This window comes from Apteryx mantelli, chromosome 2 (genome assembly GCF_036417845.1).
Source record: "Apteryx mantelli isolate bAptMan1 chromosome 2, bAptMan1.hap1, whole genome shotgun sequence".
NCBI classification, from domain to species: Eukaryota; Metazoa; Chordata; class Aves; order Apterygiformes; family Apterygidae; genus Apteryx; species Apteryx mantelli.
Genome location: NC_089979.1, coordinates 14,421,869 through 14,445,648, shown reverse-complemented (window position 1 = coordinate 14,445,648; position 23,780 = coordinate 14,421,869). Strand labels below are relative to the sequence as shown.

General features: G+C 41.6%; 1 protein-coding gene and 1 long non-coding RNA gene across 6 annotated transcripts in view; one reads left to right on the top strand and one right to left on the bottom strand.

Annotated features, from left to right (window-relative positions):
- Positions 1–1,058: 1,058 nt before the first annotated feature.
- Positions 1,059–15,374, bottom strand: LOC106496240 (uncharacterized). Its single transcript, XR_010883271.1, has 3 exons — positions 15,256–15,374; positions 10,066–10,224; positions 1,059–2,449 (listed from the first exon to the last, which is right to left on the bottom strand). It is a non-coding gene; the product is annotated as an uncharacterized lncRNA (long non-coding RNA).
- Positions 14,316–23,780, top strand: part of COL14A1 (collagen type XIV alpha 1 chain) — a 137,712-nt gene continuing 128,247 nt past the window's right edge. For 3 of the 5 annotated variants that reach the window (XM_067290210.1, XM_067290208.1, XM_067290209.1), the window contains exons 1-3: positions 14,331–14,431; positions 17,381–17,502; positions 23,187–23,303. In XM_067290210.1, the coding sequence (XP_067146311.1) occupies positions 17,394–17,502; positions 23,187–23,303 (226 nt within the window). In that variant the 5' untranslated portion in view covers positions 14,331–14,431; positions 17,381–17,393. Of the gene's footprint in view, positions 14,432–17,380; positions 17,503–23,186; positions 23,304–23,780 lie in introns of all 5 variants that reach the window. The other 2 variants (XM_067290214.1, XM_067290213.1) reach the window with 2 other exon arrangements.

The following is a 23,780-nucleotide window of genomic DNA, read 5'->3' as shown; positions in this document are numbered from 1 at the left end:
TGTTGGTTTGTGAAACATTTGATATTCAAATTTAAGAAGCTACCCTGACAAAACCTTTTTCTTTAAAGAAATAATTTTCACTTATGTTGTGAAGTATTTATTTCTCACATCTTAAATGTCTAAAATCTTGCTTTAAAAATACATATATTCTTATATATATGTACAAGCATTGCATGGGTAGACTAAAAATAAATCCACAGGCAGCTAAGTGGGCTTGACTGAACAACCATTTTGTCAATGGAATTTAGCTATGGAGCTAAATTGGGCTCTTCATGTTTATTAGCAAAAGTTTAATTAAGCGTGATGTTGAGCAAAGCCTAGGAATTATTAAGTGACTCCACTCACAGGAAGTGCTTAGTAGTTTGCAGGATCAGTAACTCTTTAATGTGTGTTATCAAAATGTCCTAACACACTTGCTTTACATGCAAAACATTTCTGGAAATGAGGTAATATTTTCTTAAAACTCATTTAAATATTGCACATGAAACCCACTGGCTTTTACAGGTTAATTTGAAAAGCAAGAAACATGAAAGTATTTAAGATTCTAAATGTTACATTAACTGGTTACTGTTTTGTTTTTTAAGCACTGTCAGTTTGGCTGCTTTTTAAAGATACCTACTATATGCTTTTGTGTGTTATTGAAGCCTGGGGGCTGTGTGTACTTTGTTTGTTTTTCCAGAACCAATAAGATCCTGCTGAATATTTACAAAATTCAATAGTTTGTTTTCCACCACTGTCCAGCAGTCAAGCCATCTATTACAAAATATGCTTAAAAGAACCATTTACAAAGGGGTACTGAGTGACCCTCTTAAATGTTTGATTTTCATGGTGAAGTACGTATTACACTTCTAAAATTTAGTTTCATTACCCACTATACATGTATCTGCATGGTTGTGTTATTGTTCACACTTCTACAGAGATTATGTCCTAAAGCTACTGGCTTGTCTTCTGTACAGCACCATCAGGATTCCATTCCAGAGCCCATTTAAACATAAACCCACTTGATCTCACCCCCTGTATAGTTACAGACAATAATTTTCTCTTTTGGTTCAGTTAGGAATTTTATTTGGAAGATGAAGGTACATAAAACATCTTCCTCATCTCTTACTGATTCTTACCATTACTTTTGCAAAAAGAGGCAACGCTGTCTTTAATGTGCGGAGCTCCAGGAAGCCACATAATACAGGAGTAAAAATCCTTTAATTAAGGTTCAATTGTCTGCATTTTACGAGCTGTTTGATGATTCCCCCTTTTTTATTGGTTATCATGAATGACTCCTAACAACGGGCTTGTAATTGCAAAGATGACCTTTGGCATGTTGTCTAACGTAGTGCTAGTCCCGCCGACCTGCAGATAATCCGAGAAGGCATTGCGGCAGGGTGATGGCATCTACTTCTATCTATCTAACTGGAATCTGAACTCAGAAAGCAGGGACCAGTTCAGTCGCATACACATAAATGTTGAGTGCCATCTAAGATGCTTTAGGGTATTTGAGACATTCTTATGGGGCTGAGAGGACCTGTGGGAAACCCATGCCCACAGGGATTGCATCTGGAGACTAGGCCCTTGAGGATGTCTTAAATGCCATAGGATACTTCAAATGGCACTAGACACCTTTGTGTGAGCAACTGAATAACATCCCTAATAACTATCACTTCATATCAGCCGATTAAACTGTCTTACTTCTGATAATTTTGTTGGAGATATCCAGCTGCATATTCCATTAGTGCTGCTGATGGGAAAGAACTTCCTGGCTATCTAGCCAATTCTCCGAGAAGTCGTTGCACAATTATATCATGTAGAATTGACTGTAGCGATGTGCTATTTTTAAATGTCCCAAGGAATGGATCTTCTTTTCCTTTCCTTTTATGCCTTTTAACAGGCTGCAAAGTGGTATCTTTCCCAAGGATAGCTTTGTTTCTGAATTGTCTATAACCACTCAAGGAGACCGGAGCCATTTGTCAGTTGAGCTGTAATCTTCATATATAAATGATCCTACAAAATTTCTCTCTGCATGCATGAGTCTCTACAGACTCCTCCTGTTTTTTGTTGCCATTAAGTTGTCCTAAAAAGTACTATTTTCACCCAAGGAGTCACAGCAAGGCAGAAACCTGCTTCCTTTAGGGAACTGAGACAAAAAGAAGGACTGGCAACAACTACAACCACAAGAGATGAAAATGGAAGGAAGCAGCTGTTGAAGATGACCAGTTAGGCTGGAGTTTTGTTCCACTGCTTGCAATTTTGGCAGGTATTGCGGCTCTCAAGGGTCTTGAAGAATTTCCATACTTCCCATACACTTCCAGGATGGTTCTCCCTGCCATGTCTCCTGCACTGCAGTCAGTCAAGTATCTCAGTGTTTAACTTCTCATTCCTTGGTTCAAGGGTAGCTTCTTCTCACCCCTTGCAGCAGAAGGAGGACAGAGACAGTGTCCAAAACTGAATTAGGAATCTGAAGTGAAATTTATAGAAAATTTAGGTCATAACATTAAAAAAAAATCCATAAAAAATACATGCGAATGCGCTTAGGTGTTTAGAGGACCATCAGCGCTGAAGATTTCACCAGTAGAGAGTTGCAGAGTGTACTGTGACTCTACAGCTCTACTAGCTGGCTTACATGCCTTCATGCTCAGTGGGTTTCCCAACCATAGCACATCCTCAGGCCCCTCACTCCCCACATCTGCTCTCCTCTCAGCATTGCCAGACAAACTTCTGCATGTGCAGTGCAGGAGGTAGAACTCACATACACAGCTTGGATACCTTAAGTCGTCCAGGAAACCTGTGGAAGAACAGGGCTGAACCTTGATCTCTCAAGTCCTTGGCCAGTTTGCTACCCATTGGACTACCCTTCTTTTCCATGGACTTCAGATGGGAAGCAAAGCGCACAGTGCCTCACTCTGCCTCCTTTAATGCAGAAAGAAAGCAGTCCCCTGTATTGACTGCAATCCAGAGGCTCTGTGGTTGTGGAAAAATATTATTCTTTATATATTTTGAATCTTCTGTAGCCATAAAGTTGTTATTTGCAATCCCATATGTTCAGTTTTGGCAAGCTCTCGTTGCCAGTTTGCCAGATACCTGTCATGTGCAACCAACCTGTGGGCTTCTCAGCTTCACAGCCCTATCAAAGCTCCTCTCCCTCCCCTTCCTCCCCAAATTTTTGTGCGAGAGGCTCCCTCTAGAGCAAGTGTCAGCGCCAAAGCCTGAAGGCTGCCAGCTGAGCTCGCTGCGCGTTGGATCAGGCCTGGTCCCCGGGCGCTTGTACAACTGCTAAGTGCAGCGTGTGGGAGGATGTGGAGGCAAAGCGGAATGCCGCCTTACGCAACCGGCTCCGTGCTCAGCAGGGAACACGATGTTTACCCAAGCAAAGCCACAAAAACAGCCTGCAGTTCATAGAAAACTGCATTGTGCAAAATCCACTAAAGAGCACATTCAGTTCAGGGCTTGATTTGTCCAATACGCTACTTCCTATCGCTACAGAGGAAGCCTCGGGCAGCCGGCAGGCTTTTCAAAGGAATAATCTTATAGCTAAGTAATGAATATTGCTAAAGTTCAAGCAATATTTTCAGTAAAATAACAAAAATGGAAATTGGTAAGGAGGTATGCTGGGTTAGCATCTTTTGAACTATGACAAAAGTAAAATATGGGTTTCTCTTATGTAGAAAGACTGTGAATTATGAAGACTTCAGATGTGTAATTTTACCTCTATCAATAATTTTGATTTCATGATTGATATTAATCACATATAGAAAGCCATATATATCTTACATCCTTGCTAGGCAAGTGAAGAAATTTGATGCTAATTTAACAATTAGTGTTGAAAATTGTTTGAAAATGCAGATAGGCAAGTGACAATAGTGAATATAAATATTTATGGTGAGCTTCTGTTTTATTTACCCACTTGAAAATCAGGAAGAATTCCATTAACTGTATAAAAATGGCACTTGAACATAATAGAAGAAGCAAAATTAGAACCTGTATTTTCATTAACAGGCTGATTTTCTCAGCAGAAGGATACAAGACCATTCACATTTAGGAAATTATTTTGTAAATCTGAGCTGAGCTTGCCCACCGAATGCAGCCCTAGTTTCATAACAAATATTAATTCAAAGGGAGAAGCACAGATTTGACTATGATGATTCTCTAAATCACTCTGGAAGGGGAAAAAAATGACAACAAGGTTGGCACTCATTGTGACTACAGCCAAGATGCAATTTTATTGTTCTACTGATAAACAAGGTGGTTACTTGGGGTCATTCAAACACCAGTCTTGTCCAGGTACGTATTTTAATGGGATACTTAAAATGTGGGACACAGGGATACTAGCACTGATCTAATATTGTGAGCCCACAAATGACTCACTGTACACTTGAGGTGCTCATCTCTTTGTTTTCCTCTGTGCAGAAAGTTTTATATGTTGTGAAATACCTTATAAGTTTTACGAGGAAATTTTATGAAAACTAACAAAACGCACATAGTAAGCAATCTGAATTTACTTGCCCAGTCTTGTAACACTTTCTGAATGTGGCAAAAGGCCATGAGTAGATTTTTTTTTAAGATAAAATATATGAAAAATGTAACACGATGGAGAAACAATCCTGTGCTTTCCTGTTTTCAGTAATGCCTCTCTTCTTTGGAGTGCAGGTAATAGCTACCCATGTTTTTAAAACTACCATCAGATATAATGCAAAGAAAGTGAACTTCAGAGTACAGTGAGGAGCAAATGCACCTTAATACTTAATAGTTCTATAACCTCTTTGTGCCAGAGCTGCTGATTTCAGTAAGAAAATACATCATTACTGCCTTTTCCTCTGTTAACAATATACTACAGAAACAGCTAATTGGCAATTAGCTGGATTCTATTTTAGCCTATGTATTGGCACCATAATTTTGGCATAGGCCAACGCTTATAAAACAGAGTGCCCAAACGAAGTTCCTAAGTAGTTAGGTATGAAACTATCATGCATGTGAATTTCTGGACAAGCCCCCCATTATATTCCACAGACATGGAGATGGCTCCATATGAACTGGTGGAGAACTGCTCAGAGAACTGCGGTGTGGAAAAGCTGAGCCTGAAACTTGCTGAATTTCCAAGGTGCTTATAACTCTCTTTGAAATGGACTTTCCTTGTCAATGAGTTTCACTCTTGATTTTAGTGGGAAAACACTCAGATCCCAATCAAGTAGCTTTTATCATGACATAGATTCAAGTCCCCACTGTAGACTCCCATGGCTTGTGTATCTTAGGTTCAGTTCTATCTGCAGATTTCTTTTACTGCAGAAAGCTCATTGACCAAAACCCTCCATCCTCCTCTTCACCTTCCCAGCTAGGCTTTCCAGGATGGCCGTCTGAACAATAATGGAGAGCAGGGAAGATGGCAGGAGAAGCTTTTAAAAGATTAATGTCACTCAGAGAATCCCTATGGAGGTGGGGATTGGTCCTTCTTAAACCTTACCTCCATGGTATGGGAGACGGGGAGGGAAGTTACTTGCTTGGCTGGCATAGAGGAACAAGAAACCTGAGTCACCACTGAGCTATCAGTGATGGACATCATAATCTGAACTGAACAGTACAGAATAGGATCGTGGTCCATCTTGGTTTAATTAATCTGCTGCCTAATTGTCTGTATACTAAGCCTCTTACACACACTAATATTAGCCCTAACAAACTGGCACATGCAGAGGCAATACAAACATACGGTTCGTTACCAAAACAACCCAAATGCTTGTTCTAATTGCGAAAGCATTCGGAGCTTAGATTTTAAGAATTGATTCTCCAAGTCAAACCTTCCTAATATTTAAAGCCATAGTGTGACTGATGTTGCAAACAACAGCAGCCCCCTTTGGTGTGCTGATCTATTATTATCAACACCGAGACGTGCCTAGTGGCCCATGGCAGGGCTTAGGCCTTGGGCACAGCTGCTACGACAGAAGAGATATTTCCTTCCCAAGGAAAAAGCAAGGAGAACTGTGTGCTCTTGCCAGCGCTGCAGGAGGAAGCCTGTGCTAATCTGCAAGGCAAGAATGCTTTTTAAACTAATCTGATCTAAGTTAATATTCTGCTTCTCTTCCTCTACCAGTGATGTATGGGAAAATCTTTCCATCCTTAAGAGATATGGTAAATTCCTATAAAATGCTTGACCAATTTATAGAGGACTAAATTTGGCAGGTGTGGAAAAACATCTGTGTTAGGTGGACTGCCATAACCTCCTGTCACACAGCCAGCTTTTAGGAGTCTTCTATGGCATAGTAAGGATCTTAATTTGTGCCAGATGTTCTGGCTGTTCTTCCAAGACTGCAAACCCTGGGACACAGATTTTGGTCATATTAGATAATGAAAAACATTTACTATTTCACCAGTGTCTCTGACCATTGTGCTGTAAGAAACACTGTGCTCTTTAAGGCTTTATTTTACATATGGCCCTGTTGTAATCTGAGCCACCTGAAGTACTGTGTTAATTTAAACAGGCTATGATCAAACCTTTTTTTCTATGAACCATAAGATAAAGAATATTGCTGTGGCTGGTGCCAGTATGATGAGAACATTTAAACTAGCATTTATGAAGACTGCCTACAAGACACCAGTCAACTAAGGATTAAAATAGGGCCCCAAAAAACCGATAGTCTAAAGGAAACTGCAAAAAAGAGATCACATGCTGATTACAGTACTTCATAGAAGAGCCTGAGATGAAAAGTCAGTTAAATGAGAAAATACTGGAAAATGCTTCTTACTAGTCTCCTGTGTCCTAAACTACTACCTTGTGGCCTGTTACCAAACATCCCACTTTTACTTAGGCTTTGCAAAGAACATGGATTGAGGTGATCACTTGATCTTGTACAAGATCCAGATGCTGCAAAAACTTGCACACGTGCTTAAAATCTAGTCTCTGAATGTTCACAGAGTCAGGGCAAAAAAAAAAAAGAAAGGAAAAAAAGTAAAACCAAAAGCTTTCAAGATGTTATCTGGTTTCTGTGGTTTGAGACAGCTGCCTCTCCTTTTTTCAGCTTTCACAGTCTTTGTCACAATACCCTGTAATTCTTCAAGTCATCAGATCAATAGCTTTGGAGCACAATTACTCCCAGCTATTTCTTTAAGGCTAGTGTATATTCTTGCTTTTCTCCTGTGTAATTTCCTGTTATTTTTGGCATTATATTTAAAGCACTTAAATCATGTCCAATGGAAATTGTCTAAGGCCTTCCTGGGTACACATGCTACACACAGAGCTAGATCTGCTAGCACATGCAAAGCAAAGCTAAGACTTTGCTTCCTTCTTGTCTCTGACATAATAATTCTTGTCAAATCTTGAGGCAGTAAATGGCGATATCAATCTCAGGACAGTTCGCTGCCAGCAGTTATCGCACATCCTTGCAGAGCAGGTACCAGGGGAAGAAAGGGTCCCTTCCACTCAGTGACTTTATCAGTAATCCTGAGCAGGACTACAGTGCGTCGCATGTTGCCACCTTCAAAATAGAGATGAAAACTGTCCCACACCTTCTTTCTTGGATCTCCTGGAACTTCAAAAATCTCCATTGCTTTGGGGGGATGTGTGGGTTGGCTTTAAACAGCATTTGTTAAGTAGGGGCCAGCTTATGTGCTCATAGCCAGATTCAATCTCCAGTGATCAAAAAATATTTAGGCCTGAGAAGTTTTGAAACAATTTTATTTTTTAAAGGGAAGCATCTTCCCCTGAAAGGAGCTTTACATGAATTGCCTTTAACTGAATGGAACCCTTTTGCACAGAAGCTGGCTAACAGAGGTTTTCGCCGGTGTTCATTTCTTGAATCTTGAAATGAAGATCAAAGCATGGGGACTACCAGAAGTGTTGCGTTTTACCAGACACAATGCTTGAATTTGGATGCTCAGAAGCTAGAAAGGTAGAGGTTTGTTAAAACACAAAGGAGAATTTTGTCCAAGACTGCCCCCATCTGTCATCACTTCGAAATTGAAAGAAGTTCAAAACCGTGACTGCTGCAAATTCATTTCATAGCTGACCAAGTAGGATTTCCAGTATACTGATTTGAATGTTGATATTTATTGGAATAATTAACCGACAGTTATTTCAGATGCCTAAATGCCCCTGAAATATAAAAACGGAAAACATATTGAATTTCTTCAGTGAGCATTTGAGTGGGTGGCAATTTTATTGAGTTCTTCACAACAAGTAAAATATATTTTCTCTTGTTTTTCTCCACCCCCACTTTCTTTAAAATTACTCCAAAATACAACCTACAAATTTTTACAATAATAGCTTTTTCCTTACAAATACAAACTACACTACCACTTCTCCATAATAAAATTTCTGCTAATGTTAATTCAGTATTTTATTCATGGAAAGGTAACTTTGTATGTTTTATCTATGCTTAAATAAATACAGGAAAATTAAGCATTGCTACTAAAATTTTCAAAAGCAGCCTTAAAAATGTGCAGGGGAACAAAGAACCCAACTCTAAATTTCTCAATCTATTTTAAATCCCTTAAAATAAAAGCAAAACAATAGAACAAGGCTGTTTAAAAGTGAACAAAGAAAACAATTTTGGTGAATAAAAATTATGAGCAATAAAACTCCAGTCTTAGAGGACAGTTTTGTTCAGGTTTTTATTCAGCCACAGAACAAAACAGCATGTTATAATGTGGTATTATTCTAGGAGACAACTCAGTAATATTTCTTCAGAGTTTAATGAATAGGGGTGCTTTTCTAAAAATTGCAGATTTAAAAATCTGCGAATTCATAGTTTTGCATTAATCAACGAGACGGGAAAAACAGATTGTCAGAAAGCATTTAACGAATCTCACTCCTTTCTTGTCAAGATTTTTACTCTCATAGACATATACACTAGAAAAGTGGTTAAAGTAGATTGAAGCAGTCCATCAAAGTGTAATTCAAGAGTGCATAGGGCAGGAGGCCTGCTCAGACAGACAAGAAGCTCTCCTTTTAGCTAATAGCTTAAGATAAATGATATTTGGAAAGGATTTTTTCCTTGTTCCAGATGTCTCTTGTGGACATCAGTAAGACTTCTTCTGACTTACATTCATAACTCAAGGTACATATTACAGAGACCACAGAGGTATTGCTTCCTGTCACGCTACGAAGGTTTGATAGTAACGACCGAGACAGAAACGTAATAAAAAAACTATGTTTACTTCCTCACGCAAGCTCTTAGATTAGTAACATCCATTAAAATAATGTGATTACTAATTTAGAGAGGATAGCCTGAAAAAGGATAGCCCGAAATCATCGATTATTGATTCAGAAAGGATAGCCCGAAATCATCGATTACTGATTTAGAAAGGATGGCCCGAAATAAGGTGATTACTGATTTAGAAAGGATAACCCGAAACCGTCAGTTACTGCGCTGTTAATGGAAGCACTGCTTATCCCTGCTTGAAAGCCTTCTTGTTCACTCTCCTAGTGAGAGGGCTCTCAGCCTCGAGGAGTTACCTTAACCCAGCGTCCCAGGAAAAGGGGAGCGGGGAGGGATACTCACGGCCCAGCCGGAGAGGATGGGCAGGTCACGTTCCCGTCCCTGCTCAAACCCTCTTAGCTGCCAAGGGTCTTTTTGTACGGCTGGGGCTCCGGGCACACACTGCTTTTGCTGACCTCTGCGAGCTTCATAACAACAGGTCTGTTTGCCTGTCTGCTTGGGAGGACCCTGCCAGCGAGGCAAGAGCACACCACCTCCGCATCGCTCCTCCCCTCCCTGCGGCTCCATGCAGATCCCTTGGCCTTGTCGGGCGGCAGAGTTCTTTAGCCGTTAGCTCTTCTAGTCTGCAGCCTTGAGCATATCAGTTGGCAGACTTTTTCAGTCCTGTTAACTCTTCACTCGCTCGACACTTCCAGCTCCTACTGGTTTTAAACATGCATTTCAGCCTGGATTTCATTCCAAGGGAAATTACCTCTGGCACAGCCAGCAAATATCTGCAGGTCTTTTGCCTATTCAGGAGGGGATGGGGAACCCTTCCCTCACTATGTTACACAGGACCTTTCGTGGGACGCAACCAGCACCACAGCATTATCCAGTGAAAAGTAATCTCTGCTCGCTTCTGTCAGCCTAACACAATGTTTGTGCCTACCCGTTGCCAGCTGGTGGTAGCTCCAAACGTGATAGCGTCTGGTCTTTCTCCTTTCCGCAGGGCGCCCCTGCCTCCGTGCCTTCAGCTTCCGGCATCTGCCCGTCAAGCGCAGCGCTCTCTCAGGTAGGTCAGTAACATCTCTCTCCTCTCGCAGGCGGCCTAGGAGCACACAGGAGTAGTGACTGCGGACTGGTGTCTCGACTGCTCTGCTTGTGGCTCCAGAACATTTTCCTGGTCGCCAGGTGGGCACTCTTCTCCCAAACCCCCAGCCTCCCTGCTGCTCAGGACCTACAGCGAGAGGCTGAACTTCCCCCTCAAACGCATCTACCCCTGGTAAGCGCTGGACCTCCCTGCGACTTCCCCAGCTGCCCTTAGCAGAGGCCATGAAGAGGGAGCTGAGCTCCTGGCCGGGGCTCCAGGCTCGTACAGGTAATATTTCAGTGTCAGTTCCTCGCCATTGACCGGAAAAAGACTAGGCAACTAGCTCCAATGTTGAAGTGTAAACCCAGGAAAGAGGAATCTAAAAGGATCTGATTCGATTGCAGAATGAAAAACTAACTTCCCGAAACACTAAACTCTACATGCTTCCCATTGCCTTCTGGCTCCCTCATGCTTGACAGCCAGATGGGAAAATACATGACAGAGAAGTACTTATATTTTTCCATCTCCCTTGGCTCCCCTCTTCCCAGTTTTGCTCCCTTTTCTGGACTTTTGGAGGAGCAGGACCAAACCTAAACAAGAAGAATTACGCTTCAGTGGCCATGTCATCAATCTGGCTTCCTAGGTATCCCTTTCACTTGCTTCATTATGTGTAATAAACTTCAGATGAATAAAGCTAGCAGCTCAGTAAAGTGCTGACAGCACTAAAATCTCCTAGAAAGTATCAAGGAAATGAAAGTACATGACTCATCAGACATGCCAACCAATAACGAAGCAAAGCTGGACTACTCTGTCCGGTCTTGGCTAAAAACCGAGCTGCAGAAAGCCACATTTGTGAGGCTGATACCAGAGAAACAGCTGTTGTGCAAAGAAAGGCACTAGGAAAAACATTTCACCATCAATAACTACCCGTTTCAGAAGTAATTTTACTGCATATTTATATCACAAAATAACTAAAAATTGTCTTAGCTACTAAAGACAATAAATTTCAAGAGGCAAGCATGACTAATATGTTAGATATGGTGTATCACGATTACATTTTCCACAAAAACATTTTTGCTTATTTTTGAGGGGGGAGAATACATTCCTAAATCCTTCTCAGATCTCTCAGCATACACCTTCATAAATCATTTAATTATTACAAGTGTTGACAGACTGATCTTGGCAAACCACCTTCCAAAGAGCATTGTATGTACCATCATATTTAATAAGAATTACAAAATTTAAAGCAGAAGTTAGCTGTGCTTTACCTCAGGTTTTATCTTTGTGTGTGTTCTTTAATTCTTTTAATAGCAAAATAAAATGTGGGGAATTTTAATTAGGCTTGGGTGACTAGGTCTAGTCATGCAAATGGCAGTTCTGTAGTCAAAATTTTCAAATGTAACTGGGGTTTGGGGGCACTCAGGAGGAGGGGGAGAGAGAAAGGGCATTTAAAAAATGTATTTCTCCTTGTAAGATACATTAGCTTAGGAAAAACCTAGTCACCTTTAAAAACACCACTGTAATCAAAGACCTGATTAACATCAAACTATTTCCAATCTAAAGATATCCCCAAAACTTGATGCTCTTATTTCCCCAAAAGTTTTGTGAGAAATGGCACAGCAAATAACATTGCATCCATGAAGATATCGGAGAAAATGACAGAAATAAAAAGGCCATATTCTAAAAAGCAGAGAATTGATAGTCACCAAGTAATTCTTCCCCACAGTCACCAAACATACTAGTTTGGTTTCTGTTCAGCTCCCACAAATACTGCTTTCAGGGATCCATTACTTGGTTCAGTTTTAAAATCAGATATTCAGTCAAGTTCACTCTGGGCTCACCAGTCTGTGCTAATTCTGTTCTTTGTGGCACTTGGATTAGTTGAATTGTTCCGAGCTACGTTTTTAATATAATTCCTATTTAATACTATTTAAATAAATTTTGTGTGACCTACACTAGCCAAGCAAAGGATGTTCAATATCTTGTTGGTTAAAATACTATTAAGTGTGGTGACTGTAAATCAGTGTTGCTCTTTTGAACTCACTGAGGCTTGGCCAATTCAAATTAGTGTAAGGTAGATTCATGGGTCCAACACATATTTGGTAAATTTACTTAAAAAACTCCATAGTTTTTTTTTCAAAAGTGAGATAAGAAGGAAACACTGGTAAGTCATTTGTACATTAATATTGCTCATATGTTACTTCTGTGATTTTACCCTATTTCCAGATGTGCAGCTTACAAGAATTCTTTGAAGGAAGCCATACCTTAATAGGAACATTATTTTCAAAGGGTGTTACAAAACTCAGGATGAAAGGAGCACAATGAGAACAAGTTTAGAACAACATGAGCTCTTCCTTGTAGTTATGAAAGGAGTTCTGCGGTGCTTTCCAGAGCAAGCTGAGTAAAACTCAATGGCAACAAGCACCATTCACCCTAAAAGCGAACAAATGATATAAAAATATTACTGCAAATTAGGAAAATGAATTGATATTAAAAAAAAAATCAGCAGAATTACCCTTGAAATAATATACTTTGCATCGATGTAAAGGATTTGTTTAATTTCTGATGTAAACTCATGGTTCAAAATTACAGTATAAAGTCACGCAAAGGCTGCAGAGGGTTTCAGAACCTATTTACTGGTCAGTGGACTCAAGACTTGTAATCGTGGCTCCCAGGGCTCTGACTAGGCGCAGCCACAGGATGGTGCTCATGTACTTTGCATACTACAGTATTAAAAAAAAAGAAAAAGAAAAGAGAGAGAGAGAGAGGGAGAGAGAAACAGGGAACGAGACTCTCCCTTTGGCAAACTGTTCCTTGACTCATCCTGATATACACGCGCCAGCAAGCAGTCAAGGATTAGGCTGATTTCTCTCTCTACATTCACTAACTCTTCAGAGGTATTGCAGATAGACCCATCCATCTGCCTCCTTGTCTTCCAGATACTGTTGTCTAAGCTATATACATAAATTAGGGACTGAAAAGGTAAAAAAGGCATCACACATCAATGAGCTGAACATGTTATCGCTTCGAAGGAATCGTTATCTTGCAAGCTCTTCTGCTCTTGACAGGCACGAAGTGTTGGCCACTGCACGCACCTGGCAGTACGGGAGGGGACAGGATCTCCCGGATCCCATAGGATCTGGGAGAAAGTCTAAGACTAAAATCTTCAAAGTGCTTTATGATTTTTAACCTTTGCTATAGAAAACAGCGGAGCTTAAAGAGCTTCTCTGTAGTTTAAACACTTCTGAGGTTTCAGTAGAAAGATGCCTGAGCACAGTGACTTTGGACAAGAGTCCAGACAGACTCGGCAACAGAAGCTCCCACTTTACAGGGTTTAAGGTTATTACACCGATCACAGGCATCTCACTGGGACTTAGTGTTCCCCTGCCCTAGAAGTGATTCCTACTTACATTAACAAAGAGATGCACATCTCTGTTTCACCCATATCTGTCATTTCTTTAAATGCAATCCTTCGGGGATTTCATTACTAACTTTATGCAGATGATCAGGCACATTGAAATGAATATTTTCACTCATCTTGAGTGCCAGGCACGTGTAAGCTTCACAAGTAGTAGCCTTAACTGTACCTTCAGGAGGGTACATCACAGGACATATCCTTTCTTGATATATAGATTGATCTTCATATATAGATTCTGCAGTTCCCCTTCCCCACTGCTGTGTCCATGCATATGGCAAAAACGTGCTATGTACTATGACACGTTTGGTCAAGGTTTATATTAAGCCAGACAAGCACTGGAACACTTTAATAGAAATAATTCCCTGGTGAGTCATTAACTGCAGTAAGCTGTGGGAGGGATACCTGCACTCCAAGAGGCACCTTCGGCATTATTTAAAACTAAGTGAATTAGCAACTTGGGGGAGCAAAGAATGAGTTAAAAGGTAGCAAAACTGAAAAAAAAAAAAAAAAAAAGGAAGGCAGAAGCAAAGCAGAGCACCTGCAGATCTGACGTGCCTGTCCCGTCCCGTCCCGTCCCGTCCCCCCCGGCAGCGCGGGGGCGAGGCGGGGGAGTCGCGGGGACGTCAGCGCTCGCTCGTGCCTCCTTTCCCCCCTTCTTTCCACCTTCCCTCTATAACTGCCCGCCTCCTCGCCTTGTCGGAGGCAGGGAAGAGCGGCCGCAGGGGTGGAAGAGCAGCTCTCCCCGCGGCGCAGCAGCACCCGCCTGCCGCGCGCCAGCGGGCCGCGCCGCCGCCGATGCCCGCGCAGGTCGGTGCGCGGCTCCCCGCGGCGGGCGAGGGGCGGGAGCGGGGGGCGACACCCGCCGCGGCTGCAGCGGCGGCGCCCGCGGCCCTTCGGCACCTGCAGAGCCGGCGGCGGGGGCGGCTGCTCCTCGGGGAGGGGGCTCCGGCTGTGGGAGAGGACGGGGGGAAGCGGAGGCGACGGGGGGACCCTCTTGGAAACGCCTGCGAAAGCGGCGCTTCAACAAAATAACAAGGTTTTTTTTTTTTTAATTTAAAAAAAGGCTTAAAGCGGAGGGTCTCGAGGGGAGCGGCGCCTGGGGGAGGGGGGGGCAGCTCGCCGCCGCCGCCGCTGCCTCGCTGCCAGCGCCTGGGGCGCGTTGCTGCGCGGCGGCGCCGGGGGCCGCGGCGGCGGGAGGCACTCGCGGCGGCGGCGGCGCCGTTGGGGCTGCAGGTGGAGGCCCCCGCCGCCACCGCGCTGTGTGAGGGGGCAGCGGCCCCGGCGGCGCCGCGGGGGCGCGGAGCGGCGAGCCCGGCGTGTCCGCGTCCGCGGGCGGCTCCGGGGCGGCGCCGCCGGCCGCGCCGCGCCCTTCCCCCCCTTTCGCCCCGTGTCCGCGCTGGGTCACGCTGCTCCGTAGCAAATCGGAAAACTATTTGGTAAAAGAGTTATAAAAGGTGATATATGAAGGAGCGGGACCAGGGTGTTTCCTCACATCTCCTGGCGATGTCCCCAGCCACGAGGTGGCTGCAGGCCCGTGGCTGCCTCCGCGCTCCTCGCGAGCGAACCGGAGGCGAGGCGCGTGCGGATTGCTTTTTAGCCGGTGCCGGTTATATGGGTGTCGGAAATCGTACCTTCTCCACACGGTGGGTCTTCTCCCAAAGGAGGAGTGGAGAGCGGCTTTAGCCAAGATTGCCGGCCAGGTGGCGTCCGTAGCACCTCTCTGGAAGGAGGGTTTACATCTGCTCTAGCAGGTGGGGACCTGAGCCACCGCTGTGAGTGAGTATTTCCATGTCCAGACTAGTACGTGGGAGGAAATCCGCACGCCTTCAGTGGTGGCTTCAGTGAGCCGTATGCTGTTCTTTGAAGGCTCCACATTTGCCCGCTCCGGGTTGTATTCCTGAGCAATGGGAGAATCCTCTGTCCCCAATGTAAGATATACAAGGGGTGCTATTCAAGATCTATGTCTCTTTATTTTTCTTATTGCCTGTCACTAGGCAACTGACTGTTGACTGTGCTGGCCAGTTTGGATGAAGTCCTTGGATGCCAGACTCTGTGTTTGATGTATTAGGAAGCCTGGTTTTCTGAATCCCGTCTGGAGGACGTGTCCCTAAGAACTGGGCATAGCAATACCTAAGCTTTAGGTGCATAGTTTCTGTGTTGGATCTAGCTCTTTGCCTCTGTTTTAAGAGATTTATGGTGTAAGAAATGGATCCAAAAATATATTTAAGTACTGTGAAACTTGGTGATACATTGCCTAAATGTTAGGTAACCTCCTGTGTGAGTTGAATTCAAAATGACTAAGCACCCTCTATTTTTCTAAGTGGCACATTAGGTATTGATAACTGGGATTTGCAACAGTAAACTTAGAAAATGCTCGGACAGAGAAGGTGTTGGTCTCATCCTCTTATTTGGTTAATAAGGGTTGATATACTTCAATCCACATTTTCTATTCTTAGATAGTGGTTAGACCATTTGCTCTATGCCTTCCTCAGAAGACAAGGAAAACAGAGAAGGTCAGTTCAATCCAGATATTTTAGGGATATTGGATAATTTAATTTGCCAGTAAAATGCCAACAGGAGAGGGCAGCAAAAATTCTTCCTCCTAGCCTAGAAAATAGACTAAAGACAGTGCAATAAAGCTGGATAATAGATAACTATTTAAACTTTTTCAACATCATGCTGTATGAACATGCTGATATATCTTGAGAGATGCTTCTATATATGTTAAATAACTGTAGTAGAAAGTATTAAGGCCAAGTTCAGATAATGAAATTTGTATTGTTTTTAACCAGCTTCTTGGGCAGATTTACTACTCCATCTGGAATTCATTCTTTGGCACTGGGATTGCTTCCTGTATTTGAACTAGCTCACTTAAGACTACCTTGAATATTCATATAATGCTGCACTCTGAAGAGTAGATGTTACTACTGGATTATTTTAGAGTGTTTTTGGACATGGCATCATCTTCAAATAGAATTAGTACTTATTCAGCTGATATCCTATATGCCCTCTGAGCTGTGTCGGCTTTAGTCACTGCAAGTGCCAGATAGTACGACAGAGAACAGAGAATAAACTGAACAAGATAGAAATAGGAAAAATAGAGTAGGCTCTAGAGGACAGTGAGAGGAGGACTTGAATTTCCTCAGGAGGCAAAGTTCTGCCTTTTTTGTTGATGTGCTGAATTGCTCTGTTGAACTGACCAGTGATTATATCATTAGGGTTATTAGTTACACATACTTGCTGTTTTAGGGTAGGCTTGCCAGGCTGTTTTTGTTTTGTTTTGTTTTGTTTTAGTTACAGAACCTGAAATACATAATTTAAGCATCCCTCAAAATACCTATTAGTCTGTTGGTGTAGCACTTTCTAGATGTAAAGTAGATTAACAGTTTTCATCCTACTTTGTTAGCTAGAGCTTCAGAACTCCCCTGCAACACTGGAATGTATAGAGATATCCATTTTGTCTTATTATGCTTTGCAAACTCCATTTCCAATAGTCCTTTATGCTTTGCAGAAAATAAAAGCTCGCTCTTTATATGGGCCTAATTTTCACAACTGTTTGGTGCCCCAAATTTTGTCCTTTTCAAGTAAAATGTGCTTTGGTTATGAAGTTGCTTTCAGGATGAAATCCTGGCTCCACTGATGCCCATGGCAAGCTCTTTATTTTTTAATGGAATCAGGATTTTGCCCACACTTTTCATTAAAGTGAATGACTTAGATTGAAGGTTTCATAAATATATCTGTTCTGTGTGTTTTCAGACCTACTGATACCATGGGTATCGAGGGGAAAAAGATGCTTTGTCGATACGAGGTACAGAGCTGCTTCCTCTTGGCTTTTTTAGCTGTCACATCTTATTCCATCAGTCATGCCCAGGGCCAAGGTAAGCGATAAATAAGAAGACGGAACTTTTCACTAGATCACTCTGATGTGCAGAAATTGGCTTCCTTATTCCAAATTCAAGTGTTATTTCCCTTTCACTAGTGTGCCAATCCAATATTACTGAAATGAAGTAGTTTTGCTGCTGATCTCAGGGGAGTAGAATTACTCATTCACACATGCTCACTGAATCTAATATCTCAAATGACATAAAGCTTCTTCTCTTTGCAAGTTTAGGTGTCTCAAAACGAGTTATATGGAACACTTTTTACTCTTATTTCCATGAAAGCACTGATCAGATATTGGTGTGATTGCCCTCTATGTAATCAACTAAGTTTAAAGACCAGCTATGATACTCAGCTTGTATGGAATATGCATTTTTTTTCTTTGTTGGAAAAGTAGCTATTATAACACTTACATCATACAGTATTGCACAAGACTGTTGAATGTCACAAACTACTACTACAGCTTTTTCTAAAAAACTCCTTTGAGGATATTAAAAAATACTGCTGAGATTGTTAGGCTTAAATACTTATTGGATCAGATTGACAGTGGTTTGACTTCTAGAGCAAATTTATCCTATTGCTTGGGGAAGGAGTGAGGAAAAATGCCAACAAGTTTTTATGATTTCTAAAGAAAGACATTTCTCTCAAGGTCATATCTATATAATCCCTTTGATATGAAGCTGCATAGGCATCACTGGGAGCAGAATTTGGTCCTGGGACTCTTCTGTTGAAAGAAGTACTGTATAATGTGTTATTCATGAGCACATTCAGAGACTAGTGGAAACCTGAAGCATTCTGCCTCCAGAAATTGGAAGCAGGCAGCAACGGCTTGTGGAGTGGTCAGTGGGGTTAACCCTGAAAAGAGGTAAATGTAACAGCATTGTCCAGTCTGCATGACACTTAAGCCATGGGGAATCATACCATCTTGGATGTTTGGGCATCTGTGAGTGCTTTACAAGTTATTAGGGACACATGTTAGTTGTAATATTTATTGCGGGCTATGTGAGGTGAATGAAGAAATCCAAGTTCAATCCAATATTCAACACGTCAATTCTGGTCAGAAATGAGGCCCTGAATGTTTGTGACTTAATGAGTCAGTAAAGCAAAGCATATGGTTAGTCCTCTGTGTATTTCAGACCTAATACATATGGTTGGGATTTGCAAAGCAGAATTGGGGATTCAGACCCATCTCCAGAAAGATGTGTAAAATTCCTTGAGCTTTGAAAACCATACTTACCCCTACCCTTTTTTAAGCTTTGATTTAATCAGTCATATATAAAGCAAATAACGTACAGACAATTAATACAATGAAATGAAGGTCAGAGAAAGAGCTTTTTCCACGATGATCACACCAGCAGAAGCTGGAGTTGGTGTACTTGGTGAATAAAGAACAATACTCCGCTTGTTCTTATACTTTTTCAGCAAGCATAAGCTGCTGTGCCATCAGCAGTGAGATACTAGGCTAAGTGGGCTTTTGCCTTGGTCCGATATGACTATTATGTTATTGGATGAGGTGATATGAAGTCTCTATTCCATATTCACAGAATAAAAAATCTCATGCTACACTTAAAGTAATAGGATGTTTCCCAAATCCTTTCTTTCTCAAGGTTGTCACCCCTTGCAATAAATAAACTCTTTATGCAGCTGGCTAACTGTTTACAATTTAATACAACACTAACAATATATTTGTCTGTTTTAAGAAATTGCACATTCCATCAAGGTGTAGGAAGAGCAAGTATTAGTTCCAGCTTGTAGTTCCTTCCCTTGGCAAAGATGCTCGGTTAAAGGTGTGTAAGGTGACTTCTTGGAAAGGAGATGTTTGGGAAAGTAAAGCCAACATGCCTGCAGCTACAACTTATTCCTTCAGCTGAGGAATTATCTACATTAAGCTCCATGGTTTTATCTTGTGCATTGACTGGGTGCCTTCTAAACCACACAGTGCCATTCAGTTTTTAGTCAACATCTAATTATTCTCTCACCACTGCTTTAAGTTGAAAAGGCATTTCTTCCTCATTCAACCTAATGTCACTTAAACAACAGCAACAACCCCCCACTTTCAACTGTTCATGTTCTTATATAGCATACAAAAATAGCAGTGGGCAAGAAAAATACTTACTTTAGTTAGTTTTCCATTTATTCATAAAGCAACTTGGTATACTGTAAGAATTTTCCTTCTGTATTTAAAGATGGAAACTTTTCTTTGTGTAGCAATAATTTCCATATGTTGCTAATGTAACTGCTAAGTAATTGCATATTAACTTGTTCAATTCAATTTTTATGACAACAGAAATAAATTGGATGCCACAAGGTTTAGTGTTCCCAATCTTAGAGTATTGGATGTCTTTGAGAGAGCTGCACATACAAAATCTATGGTATTTTTCATTTCTGTTAAAATACTGAATAGTTCAAAACACCCTTTCCTCACTTGTCCGCAAGAATAATGTGTTTGGAGCACTAATCTATCTAGTTGCATAAACCAAAGCCTTGAACTTGTCTCTAGTTTTCTTTTGGGTGACTGCTCTAATGTTGCTGATGGCCATTCACTTTTGCATTCCTGTAAAACCACTTAACAAGCTCTAGCTACTGATTTTTAAATTTTTTTCCCTTTCTGCAAGAAGTGAGATTTTGTTCCACAGACAATAAAGGTCCAAAGAAATAAAGATATCCTCCTCAGGTTGGTGACTGCGTAGTAATTCCCATCAATATTTTGTTGTCTGTCCAAGTGTTAGATTTTAACTTCCTTAGCTATATGTACTTCTCTATGCCAGAACATTAGTCTTTGCACAACTAAGACACAGTTGAGTATCTGTCTGGTGAATAATTCTTTTCTTCCTCATGGTTAATTGCTGTGTGGGAATGTCTGCTCCCCTGCACTATCACCTTTCGATACAAAAAGTACCCAGAGAAAATTGACTAGTTCTGTAAAGACTATTCTGGCACAACTTTTCTAGTCTTTCATATTGTAACTCTGTAAAACAGAAAAACTTTTGGTGGTTGTGTCCTTCTTTGCTTGTTAGATCTGTGACTGTTTTTTTAAGGGCTCAAGTTTACCTGGTTTGGTGATGGCTAATTGCAATTAGGCCAGAACTATGCTTCTTTGTTAGAAAATGCTTTTATAAATTATTAAATTAAGAGTGGGACAGAATGACAGGGGATGAAAGATGGCAGAGAAAACAAGCTTTGAAATTCTAAGATGTATTTTTTGTCAATCCTTTCTTTTTTGATTGTGATAGCTCTATGCTCTGCCTCTTAATCCCCATACAAATTTACCATTTAATCCCGATAAAGTGTGCAGCCTTTTTACACTTACCCCTTGTCATTGTCCAAAAGTTTATTTGCTGTTTCCTAGACAAAATAAATAATAAAAGGAATTGCATATTTTGCAAACTCCAAGGTATGACTTGTCACTTTTGGTTCATTCAGCACCAGTTCATTATGATTTATGTATAGCTCAAGGACAGAATGAATCTTGAGAATGAATTAAAGGCTTTAATCCATAACTACAGTCTGCTTGGCTTTTCAAACTTCTTGCCATAGTCTCTGTCATTTTATTCCAATTATAGCATGCTGAATGTTCTTGCAGAAACCTGCTCAGCAAAACAGTTTTCAGTATGAGGGCCAAATTTTCAAAGAACTCATTTTGATGTGCAGTGGTACCTGCACACACTCTTACTTGCAGCCTCTCTTTTCCTAAACTTCAGAGATGTGATAGGCAATTTGAAGACTAGGTCTGACAAGACTGTGCCCAGCATATGGGGGAATGCGCTGGCTGGACATATGCCCAGTGCTGCAAATCTGAGAACAATTTTCAGTATGAGAAATTAGTTTGCTATCTGCTCTCTCTGTGCCCTCCCCTCTCTTCCTGAGCTTGTTCTCTGAAGTCCTTGAGAGTGCTGAGGTGTTACTAAACTGTTCTTGGTGCTTACACAGTCTCTTCTGTTCTGGTGCTAAGTCCCTCAAGATAGAGAACAGCAGAAGCTGCCTGTTGCTGTGGTAAAACTGTCCTTTATGAATTGATAGGGTGAATACAAGGGAATAAAATTCCTGTGTTAAACCTCCAGACTTTTACTTCTAACACCCAAAATGTTTTTAATGTTAGATGGCATTAAAAAATCCACCTAAAAACTCACAAAAAAGACTGCCTCTTTCTTTTTCCTTCTCTCGTCCCCCAAGCTGTTGGAGAAAGAAGCAAATAGGGAAAAGTAATCAGCTGAGGACAGATCCTTGGCTGCTGCAGTTGCCAGAGCTGCCGTGACTTCAGCAGGTCAAATAGAGAGGCCAGAGAGTGTTGGATAGCACATTCTACCTGTAGACTGAGATACTCAGTGTCATTAAATCTCAGAAATACCATGAGAACTATTGGCTTATCGTATCTAGTGGGCCAAGAGACCATGGGCATGAGCTTAGGCCATTAAAAAGCGGTATTGGGCCCTGGGGTAAACAAGTTGCCACTCCTCTATCTGGATAATTTCCCTTATTTTTTAGACTTATCTATAGAAACCTTAAGGGTGGAATGTGTTAGAAAGTGGAGGAAAAAGTCCAGGGAGCTGTGGAGGTAGTGCAAAGAGGAGGGATAAGGATGACAGATGAGTTTGCTAGGCTTTTCTATCCCTTTCTATTGCTCAGCCTCCAGACAGCTTCCCTGGCTGCCTTTTCCTCTAGACCAGTTAGTTCTGTGTGGGCCAAAACCCATTAAAATGTACGAAGATCCCCTGCCTCTTGACAGCCTTGGATGCCACAGACTGCACAACCAGCAGCTCTGCTTCAGTTGTTTGCTGTGAAGCAGGAGGGTTGTTGCTCCCCGGAGCAGAGCAGAAGTGCTGTGCAGAGTATTGTCCAACCTCAGTGGGGCTTGCCTCAGCAGAGAGATGCAAAGCTGCAGGAGCACAGTTACTTTCCACTTCTTCCTCTGTGCATTGCTTCACTGAAATGTCATGTCTTTCTCAAGCATTTTATGCTTTTACTCATTTCACCTGCTGCTCCTGTTTGATTCCTAGGTGATGGCACAAGATAAGTACAGGCCAGATTTGCTTTCCATCCTCAGAGTGCCCCTGCCTAAATCTTGACTAGCCTGTCCGTGTCTGCCAGCCTTGATGAGACCAAGGCAGTGCTTGCAGCCAGAGAACTGTGTGTGCCCCTGAGATGAGCTTTGCAAGCTGGGCAGCCAGTGTTCCTCCTGCCTTGTGCATGCCTACCTCTCCTCTTGAAAACTGTGTCTTCACAAGGCTTTGAAAATTTGGCCCTGAGTGACTTTAAATGTGGGGAAAAGCTCTGCGGTAATGTGAGGTAAAGGAGGTTAGGTAATGCATATTGTCAGTGTAAGCAAGGAGAGCAATTTTAATTCTCATATATTAACAAAGAGCATTTGTATTACCAGCTTTGCCTGCTACGCTAGTGTCTTAACATCTAACACTGTTTGTCTTTCTCTCCCCTGCCATTAGGTTGTTAATTTGTTTTTATTAAGAGATATATAAAAGGTATGTCTGAGGGAAGTAGTGCACCTGGGAATAATGTCATTTTTACAAACTAATAAACTGATATATGTGACATTTTGAATAACTTGCATCCTTTGTCATTAAAATTTTGTGTTGTCTTCCTATATGTGTTTATTTTAACGTTTATTTAAAAGTGATGATTACTTTTTATTGGAATTTAAAATGTTGTTTTCTTTCCCCACTTGCAGTGTCCCCACCAACAAGACTAAGATATAATGTAGTTGCTCCTGACAGTGTACAGATCTCATGGAAAGCCCCAAAAGGGCAATTCACTGGATATAAGCTTCTTGTCACTCCAAGCTCAGGTAAAAAAAAAAAGAAAAAAAAGTCTGTATGTACTCTTGTAAGACAAAATGACCATCATGACCTAGACCTAAGGCCAAGCAGCTTTTTCTGAGGCTAATCTCATTCTTCAGGACTACAGAACTGCAAGCAAGCTGTGGATAACAGAGTATTGACTGCTCAACAGGAGAGAGAAATCCATCTCACCACAGGATGGCTAGAGGCATAGAATATAGGAATTGAATGCCTAAGCTAGAAGAGGCTGGATGCTAGTTATGCTTCTTCTATAGTCTTTGGGAATTGTTGCTGATCATCTGTCTTTACCTTTCTTCCAGCAGGGTATAGGAAAGTCTGGGAAGTATTCAAGGGAAAACGTAGGAATTGAATTACAGTTATGTAACTCATGGGACTCTGTTTCAGCCAAAGCTTTGAGGTGGATCTTCCTGGGCCTTCTCCTATAGTGAGCTCCCCACAAAAGACCAGAAAGCTTTTAGAACAAA